Below are 9793 nucleotides of genomic sequence, written 5' to 3'. Positions count from 1 at the left end.
TCCTTATCTGTCAATCCTATAGCCCTAAATCCTCTTACTCAGATAGTGGGGAATAGACCGGTGAGTACACACTACACAAAGTATCTCCTAGTTTCCTTGCAATTTTACGAATATTAACGTAGTTTGTTTGTTACCCATAGATTGTAATGGATTTATGTGATAATGTGCACTCTTGTGAAGCTTCAAATTTATCAGTTTTCAATTTTCTCCATATTTTTGTATTTTGCACAAAATATTACTATTTCAATATGTTTCAGAGTTTGATTTTTAACGAAACGCTACAAAACATGCATCTACTAGCTATAGTAAATATAAAGTGAATAAAATTGTGCATGATTCTATCTATGTATGCATTTTATAAGACCATCAAGCAAAGTACAAAGGGTTTGTATGGATCTGAATATTAACTTTTAAATCGTTGTCTGACATAAAGATAAGGATAGGCCCCAATTCGGCGATTGACTTACTTCTAGAGAGAAAGATAGTATTATATGAATTAGACGCAAAATTCATGTTAAACAACTACTTAATTAACAACATATTCTGTTTTTAAGCTGCGCAACAACTTTAAAATTTTAACTATGTCAAAAACCTCACAAAATTTTCAAAAGAATTACAAGTGCATAATGTTAGAAACCCATTACACTTACTGTAAGTGTGTTTTGATATTTTTTTTTTATAAATTATAATTCTTCTGAAAATGTTTTGATGTTTTTTACATAATAAAATTCTTTACTTTGGTATGATTTTTAATGCATGGTTAAATTTTCAATGTCTATAATCAAGTCACAAGCTGGATGAAGAGGTCGAAATTCTTTGTTTCATTAACAAGGTTCCATCATAATTTTGTTTACATGGGTGTTTTATTAGGGAAAACTTCATTTAAATTTTGCTTTTCCTGCTGCAAAGGTTATATATGAACGCAGTGAAAAAAATGTTTTTCATTAACATTTTAATTAAGAAATGTTTACTTATTTCAAAGTACATTATTTGTATGCTACAACATGCAACATTGATTGAACGTTGATTGAAATATATATATTTCATATTTCATTAAATAACTTATGTACATTCACCTGAAGAAGGATGTAAATCCAGAAAGCGCTAGTGAATAGAAACTTTGGAACCGTTCATTTTCTTTTTCGTTTTTGATTATATATATATATATATATATATATATATATATATATATATATATATATATATATATATATATATATATATATATATATATATATATAATTTTTAACCATATAGGTTTGCTGTAACGTGTATAATCTTTTATATCTATCGACTTTCCTTTAGTTGACAAGATGTACACAACTTGGCTGGCAGTACTCCTTGTTGTACCCTCTGGTAATGATTTTTGTAATAATTCTTGTTTCTTATTCTCCTATTCCAAATTCACTGACATATTAATGTATCATTCAGAAATGTAACTGAAATATATTGAAATATATACAGGAGTTAAGCAGTTTTAAACTCTCTACTACATTAATCGATGTAAGCACTTGTGTTTATTATATCAAAGGAACAAATAAACAATAAATGGAGAATATTAAGAGTAAAGCTTTTTAAAATACATATATATATACATGATATGTCAATTATCTTTCTTTAAAACACTAAAAATAATTTTCGGAGTAAAAAAAAAATGAAAGAATGAATTATAAAATCCTTCCATATTCTGTTACGTATTGATGTGACAATGTTCTCTGGTCTTCTATATATTGACTATATTGTTATCTAGTGGTACATACACAAGACCCTGGAAACACACAAACACCGACTGCATTCACTAAAGGACAGACTGCTAACCTCCACTTGACCAAGGGTGAGAAAATCCCGTTCAACAAAAGAATCACAGAGTTCGGGGCGAACTTCGACGCTGATGGATCTTTTGTGTGCCAGACTCCTGGTCTCTATGCCTTTACCTTTTATGGTTTGACTGAACAAAATTGGGAGCTGTGGCTTGAAATGATGAAAAATGACCAATTAATTGCTTCCGGTGAGTTGTCAGAGCGTTGTGAAACAATTTACAAGTACATTCATCACCTGTGTTCGTTCCTTTAAATTGTCACTTTGATTGCATGTCGTGTATTTATTTCAGTTTATGCATACACGTATGCTGACTACGCTGATGCCGGAAATGCCGCCATTTTGCATTTGAATGTCGGTGACAAAGTTTACTTGAAGGCCCACGACGACTACGACCAAACCTTATTTGGACAGGGAGACCAGATTTACACTACTTTCACTGGGGAACTTTTGTATGCGGATAATGTCGGCACGTATCATTTTGGCGCCCCCCCCCCTTCATACTAAATTGGTACTTTTCAAATGAAGACGAAACAAATAATTCTCTTCTTCACCAACACAAAACCGTGATATATACATATATTTTTTTCATTAATATTAATTTACGAAGGCCGACTTTAGTTTTCATTGCGCATGTATTCCTGCATTCTAGTAAAATACTGTGTATCCATACGTTTTATGAAACTGTTTGAATACCAATTATTAAATTGGCCACAATAAACAAAATACAGATTAAAAAATTAAGATATTTTAAGAAACATTTTTTTTTAAACAATTTTTCCGTTGTTCGTTATTTGAGCGTTGACGTTGTGCTTTTTTGACGTTATTAATAAATGAAGCTTTGTAGGAGTATATAAGAAGTTATAAGAAATAACATTTAAAAAAGTAACAATTTTACACACAGAAAAATGTTTTCCTCAGGGTTATTTTTTTTTAATTTTTGAAATAATCCATTGTACAAATCTTCATACAAAAATATAGCGAGATTTAGATAAGGTAAAATATGATGTTACTAATTACATATATTACATATTACAATTGAAAGAAAATAGTTATTGTAGTATCTTTCAATCTGCTTCGAAGAAAATGGCAATTTCCTATATATTCTTATAGTAAATGTACTTGTATCTTAAGATGGCCCCTAATATGAACCAAATCGTAGATTTTTTTGGAACTTCGCAAATATTTTACTCAGTAAAACCCAAATCAGTCTCCTTAGAATACAAACAAACACTCGTATAACTGTGTTATCGTTTTCTGTAACTTAGAACTGGACGCAGTGAACGCCTACGGAGCCGTTGGGTTTTCTGCAGTGATGACAGTCAACGCCTCCATCAGTGACGGTTCTGCCGTAATTTACGACACCGCCATCACGAATATCGGCAACACATACGACACGACTTCCGGCACATTCACTGCTCCTCTTGAAGGAACTTACGTCTTCCATTTCCATGCTCTAAGCCATGCCGACGAAGTGGGTTCTTTATTAGTTTAGCATTAAATTGAGATCAAACAAAGACTTAATAATAATTATGAAAAAGCACTAATTAGATAATGGACACGAAAAGGTTTTATCCTTAATAAACTTTGACCAATTATAATCTACAATTATAATTGATGGTTTAAATCACCGCGATATTTAACAGGAGGCCTGGCTTGAACTTTTCCACAACGATCAGTACGTGGTGGCTACCTATGGATACACGTCTGGGTCCTACGCCGACTCCGGAAACTCAGTCGTCCTTCACCTTAAGAAAGGGGATACCATCAAGGTCAAGGCCAGGCCCGGAACTGACGTAAAACTGTACGGGGACTCTGATGAGTATTACACGACGTTCTGTGGGGCCCTCCTTTCACCCACTGTTCATGGATCCGGAAGTGGTACGTTTTTCTGATGGATCCATTTGTATTCTTAGAAATAATAAATGTTTTGGTCACTGTCTTATTTCTATCGAGGTTTTAGTCTGTCATTTCAAGTAAAAGAAAGAAATCAACTAAAGAACGTTACTTTACCTATATGTAATTTCTGCTTCATTTTTTTTTAATTATTGACAGGACATAATACACACCAAGAAATCGCTTTCTCAGTTGGTCTCACCCATAATGAAGCTTCAACCAACGGCCCAAAAGTGGTTTTTGACCGAGTTTTTGTCAATCTAGGACAAGACTTTAACGTCAACACCGGCGTCTTCACGGCGTCAGTGGGAGGTCTCTACGCCTTCCACTACCACGCCCTTGCCCAGCAGGGACAGGAGGCATGGGTGGAGCTCTACCACAATTACATCTACGTGAACTCCCTCTATGGCCACACCTCCGGAAGTTACGGCCCCGGAAGTAACTCGGCCGTCTTGGAGCTAGTGGCCGGAGACACTGTGTATTTGGACATCAAGCACCACGACTCGTTCCTGTATGGGGGCGGGGATGAGGTGTACAGCACATTCTCTGGTTATTTGTTGTCACCCATTGACAGCCGTCATCCGGTTGTTGGATAAATGTTTTGATTAAATTTTCAGTTTAGTTATTAGGATCGGTTTGTTTTTTGTTTTGTTTTGTTGATGTTTTCCGTTAACTCTAATGTTATAACGGGAAAATAGCTAAAAGCGGCAATAATATCTTAAAGGCCATGAGAATTAGAATAAATCGTTATTTCAAGTGGCAATCGCCACCTCTCCTGCCTTTCCGGCAAAGCTCGGAAAAACACCTCCAATGTATTACAAAGGCGCCACGAGAACTCTCCTTTATATAAACGTTGATAAAAATACAACACATTTTAGATCTGTTAAAATTTGAGCTTGTCATTATCTCATAATCATTAAGATTAATGATATACCCTAAAATATAGCCGATACTTAAGTTGATGATAAGCTCCGCCATTTTGGATAAAATTCTAACATTCGGTAATTTTAATACTTCGATGTGTTTTTCCGAGCTCTGTTAGAGAGGCCCGTGAAGTTGCGATTGTTCCCAGTGGCTATATACATAAGTGTGTATAAGAATATCTCGAACATGACAGAAATTTGAATATAAATGTTAAACTTGCTCTTGGTATGAGTTTAGTACTCAATATCAGATTGTTTTCTTGATTATTCTTCTGTTCTTGATTCCTGTTATCTTGGTACAGTCATTTCATGCATATCTTTTACAATTTTATGCTATGCTATGGTATGCAATTTTAATGATATGCTATGAGATCTCAATGATATGCTATGAGATTTGTATGCTATATATGAGAGATTGAAATGAAGGGCTCAATAATATGGTTTGCTATACTATGCTATGGTATGATATTTGAACAAAAACACCTCCATACACAGAAGAGTTCCACACATTTCAAAGTAATATGATAAAAAGCCAAAGTTTACCACTAATCTGCAATGTGAACGTTTATTTTTTCAAATAAAGATATTTAAAACCGAGTTAAAATAATGTTGTATGCTTTGCTACGGTATGCTGTGGTATAATATTACTAATGAGATTGTATGCTATGGTATGAGATTCCAATGCTATGCTATGAGATTTCAATGTTATGCTATGCTATGCTATGGTGAATGTTGTAAATGATATGGTGACTGTTCAAGTCTCCAGGTAAAACAGTTTACACTTACTTGTATTTTAGTTTTGAAAGCAAGTTTCTCTTATGATTTGGGAACGATGATTGCAATACGCTTTATGTATCTTCTATCACAGAAAAAAGTGTGTTCACTATTACCAGTATTTGATCAATAAATCTATGATCAGTACAATTCGAAATTTACATGGTATTACATATTCTATATATTGTCTTTGCACTGAGATAAAGAAAAAGTTTGACCTAAGGTGTCATTGATACTTCCTAAAAAAAAATTGTCTGCATTTTCTCTACCATTAATATTATGATGAATTGAAAGCCAATCATTTTAATTTATTATTAAAGTAGAGCTGAATTAATATTTAGTATTAGTTAAATCATAGTAAGTTAATTTTAAGCGATTAGGATGGATGGAGCAGAGCTACAGAGCTCTCCTTTATCGCATATTTTTTTCCTAGTATGATACATGTATAATCATGGCTTACAATAGGACCCTCATGTCATCGATAGATCTAAAGTTCTGCGCCAATCAAATGTTATTCTTCCTTTGTATGCGGCGTTTAAGATGTCAATTCAAAATGTGACGTCGCTGTGAACGTCGAGAAATGTTTGTGAAATTGAGGAGCATCACCTTATAGAATGTTCGGCGACTGTTGATTGAATGAAGAAGTGAGTTATATTCTTATTTACGCAAAATGTTTTACGATGAAAGCAAACGTGATAATTTTGACAAAGAACTCTCAGAAAATTACAGCTCAGATCAGCTCTGACACGCGATAAAGCAGTCGAAATTGTGCGGCAATCAGAAATGGTGAAATCACAGATCAAGGACAGGAGTGTGTCAGCTACAAACGTGGAGGCAGTTCGCAAGCAGGCCCTACAGGTCAGAGTCCGCAGAGCAATAACAGCCGAGGCAGAGGTCGAGGTCGTGGACACAGATATACACATAGCCGTGGCAGAGGTAACCATCACAGGAGACAAGGTCAAGGGAAATGCAACAAGTGTAACTTACACCATGCAAGGGATAATTGCTTTGCTAGAGGCAAACAGTGCAGACGGTGTCACCAATATGATCACTTTGTTGTGTGTTGTAACCAGAATAGCATAGCAAAGATAGTGCAATCCGAGCCGGAAGAACCATAAAAAAAATCAGGATTTCTTGGATCTGTCACAACCTGTAATGAGGATGAAGCAGCGTGGAAAATAAATCTTAAAATCTGTGGAGTAGGATTCAGCTTGGTGACTGGTATCACACAGGACATTCGCAAATTTGTTAGTTCTTGCAAATTTTGCCAAACACACCGTCAATCGCAACAAAGAGAACCTTTGAAGTTTACTCCATTACCTAATCGACCATGGCAAAAAGTCGCTGCAGACCTTTGAGAGTTGAATGGAACACACTATATAGTTGTCATTGACTATTTTTCCAGGATTGTTGAAATAGCTTTCTTACAGTCTGTCACCAGTGTACATGTTATTGGGAAAATGAAGAATATATTTGCTCGATGGGAAATACGAGAAGGGTTGGTATCTGAAAACAGTACCCAATTTACCTCGGGAGCTTTTCACTAATTTGCAGAAGATTACAAATTTCGACAGACGTTTACGAGTATTCGTTATCCATAATCCAACGTGGAAGCAGAAAGTTCCGTAAAGATCTCAAAACGAATTCTCCGCCAGGATAATATCTTCAAAGCATTACAATCGTACCGCAATACCCCTATTGAAGCGACGGGTAAAAGCCCAGATACCGGAAATGTTAGACCCAGAATGGATGGACCGTGATGACGTTTTCTTTCGCGATCAACGATACAAGGAACAGTACAAATGTAGTTATGACCAATATTACAACGCGCAACCGTTACCCATACTAAAGCCAGGAGATTCTGTCAGATTCAAAACAGACAAGGACAAATTATGGCTTACTCAAGGAACCGTACAGGAAGCAGATACAAAAAGGCGACCGTACATTGTTGAAACTCCCAGAGGAACACACTCAAGGAACTCTACAGGAAGCAGATACAAAAAGGCGACCGTACATTGTTGAAACTCCCAAAGGAACACACTCAAGGAACTGTACAGGAAGCAGATACAAAAAAGGCGACTGTACATTGTTGGAACCGCCGACATCTTCAGAAAACCGGCAGACCTGTACACTCAAATGACAGTGAACCGGTAATACCCTCCGAAACGTTCGTCCCAGATGCCGATCCAAATCCACCGGTCACCGATAAGGAATTGCGACCGCAAAAAAAAAAAAACGCGTGTGATATTCCTACGGTTCCGCAGTCGCCTGGAGTCACCCAAACGCGCAGTGGACGAGCTATCAGACGTCCAAAGAACCTGAAAGATTATGTTTGTTGAATGCCTATGTGTTGTATGAATGTGTCATTAGTAGAAGACTTGTGTGTTCTAAGTCTGTAATGTTTGTGTCTCATGTGTATCATATATGTCCATTGTAATAAGGTTACTTACCTTTAAATTTCTTCTAGTCACACTGTTAGCCAATAGGAACTTGTTTGAAATTTACTGTATTTTCTTAACTGGGAGGGGAAGGTGTTTCATGTTTCATGTTTTTATGTTGAATCAGCTGTTTGTGTAACATGTGACCATTTATGTGTACTTATGTGTATGACGTCACGTTTTCTGTTGTTAAGGAATAAACGTTAGAAATGGACGCACGTGTTTTCTTGGTGCTTGTCTAAACAGGCCTGAACCTCTCACCCAAAGGCTGTGAATTTCACGATTTAGGTAGAGGACTTTCGGGAAATCATTACTACGTATTTAGTATTTTACAAACATGTGAGGGAGTAAAGAAGATGATTTTCTAAGATTTAATACATTTCCATTAAATGAATGTCCCAGGGGTCATAAATTTCACTAAGGAGATTTTATACATGTTTACTTTATGACCATATCGGCCCAACCCTAGAGTCTGAATCCCTGACTCAGAGGCCATGAATTCCAGAATTTTTGGTAGAGGACTTCATGGTTAACATAACTATGCATTACTTTTTTTCTCACATGTATGGGAAAAGAGAAGACAATTTTTGAAAATTTAGGCCCTTTTGCATATTTGGCCCCGCCAATGAGGCCCTGGGGTTGTTAAAGTTATCAATTTCGCAATTTAGATTCCTCTTTCACACCAAAAATGCTAACAATTAACCATGCAGTTTTTAAAGAAGGTAGAAATTTAAACTTTAACGCATGAAGGACAACAGACGACGACGGACGAAGACCAATTGCAAAAGATCAACTGAGTAACCCGTGGGACCTAAAATATAAAGTTTTTATATATCATTACAGGCCTAGGTTTCATTGAATATATGAATTGTTTCATCACATTAACATCGGTCAATGTTTTTAACCGGTTTTCCAAAGGAAAAATCCGGTTCTTGAAATGGTGAAAATGGCGGGCGGGGATCTGCCAAAAGGGTACCCTTATTGTACGGATAACTCCCCCCTACAGTTTTCAAGATAGGAAGTTATTCTTTTGCAGATCAATCGTACACATATAAGAAGTATTGCTAAGATTTTGATTTTTGATAATTTATGAAAAAATCCCAGCTGGTGAGCTGAGTCATTTTTGGCAAAATATTGCATATCGGGTACCCCTTTTGTACAGATATCTCCTCCTACAGTTTACAAGATAGGAAGTTGTTCTTTTGCAGATAAATTACATATATCAGACGTGTGAATATTACTTGAATTTTGATTTTTTGATAATTAATGAAAAAAAAAATACCAGCTGTTGAACTTAGTAATTTTCTTGCAGAATACTGCACCCAATTGTACAGATAACCCCTCCTACAGTTTTCAAGACAGGAAATTGTTGTTTTGCATATTAATTGTACATATATTAGAGGTGTGCATATTACTTGGAATTTGAATTTTGATAATTTATGAAAAAAATACGAGCTGTTGAACTTAGTCATTTTCTCGCAGAATATTGTGTATAGGGTACTCTATTTTTCTGGTTAGGTAGTGTTTATCAAGTCAAGGCTGACGTGGATTATGGATACAGTTCAAATAAAAGAAACCCCGGTCTACTGTCACATTGACAGCTTTCTTTTGTATTCAATTGCTTAGGAAGTGTTCGTTTGACATTTCATTGTAAAAGTATGGTTTAAGAGCAAGTGTTAACTAGATTTTTTACAAGGTATAAACAGATTATTATCAAAGACATGAAATATGATAAATATACATTTCACAGGTGAGGATGTGGAAATCAATTGATTTCGTCAATGCACTAAAGACGAGTATTTGATCACTTTTTACACTAGCACCCACCCACCCCTCCTCTCACCCACCAAGACACCAGGGGAGTAAAAAAATTCATTTTTACAAGAACACATGCATACACATGCACGCAGGGTTTTTTTTAATTCCTTTAAAAAGTTCCACAAT

At 35.6% G+C, this 9793-nt stretch overlaps 1 protein-coding gene across 1 annotated transcript; it reads left to right on the top strand.

Moving 5' to 3' along the window:
- Positions 1–4345, top strand: LOC128158967 (complement C1q tumor necrosis factor-related protein 4-like). Its single transcript, XM_052821965.1, has 7 exons — positions 1–60; positions 1306–1356; positions 1751–2008; positions 2111–2287; positions 3087–3292; positions 3465–3699; positions 3874–4345. Exons 2-7 carry the CDS (start codon positions 1314–1316, stop codon positions 4308–4310), a joined length of 1356 nt encoding a protein of 451 aa, XP_052677925.1. The 5' UTR covers positions 1–60; positions 1306–1313; the 3' UTR covers positions 4311–4345.
- Positions 4346–9793: the final 5448 nt, after the last annotated feature.

Source organism: Crassostrea angulata, chromosome 8 (genome assembly GCF_025612915.1).
Source record: "Crassostrea angulata isolate pt1a10 chromosome 8, ASM2561291v2, whole genome shotgun sequence".
NCBI classification, from domain to species: domain Eukaryota; kingdom Metazoa; phylum Mollusca; class Bivalvia; order Ostreida; family Ostreidae; genus Magallana; species Magallana angulata.
The sequence above is the reverse complement of the archived record's forward strand: the minus strand, read 5'-3'. Positions and strand labels throughout refer to the sequence as shown.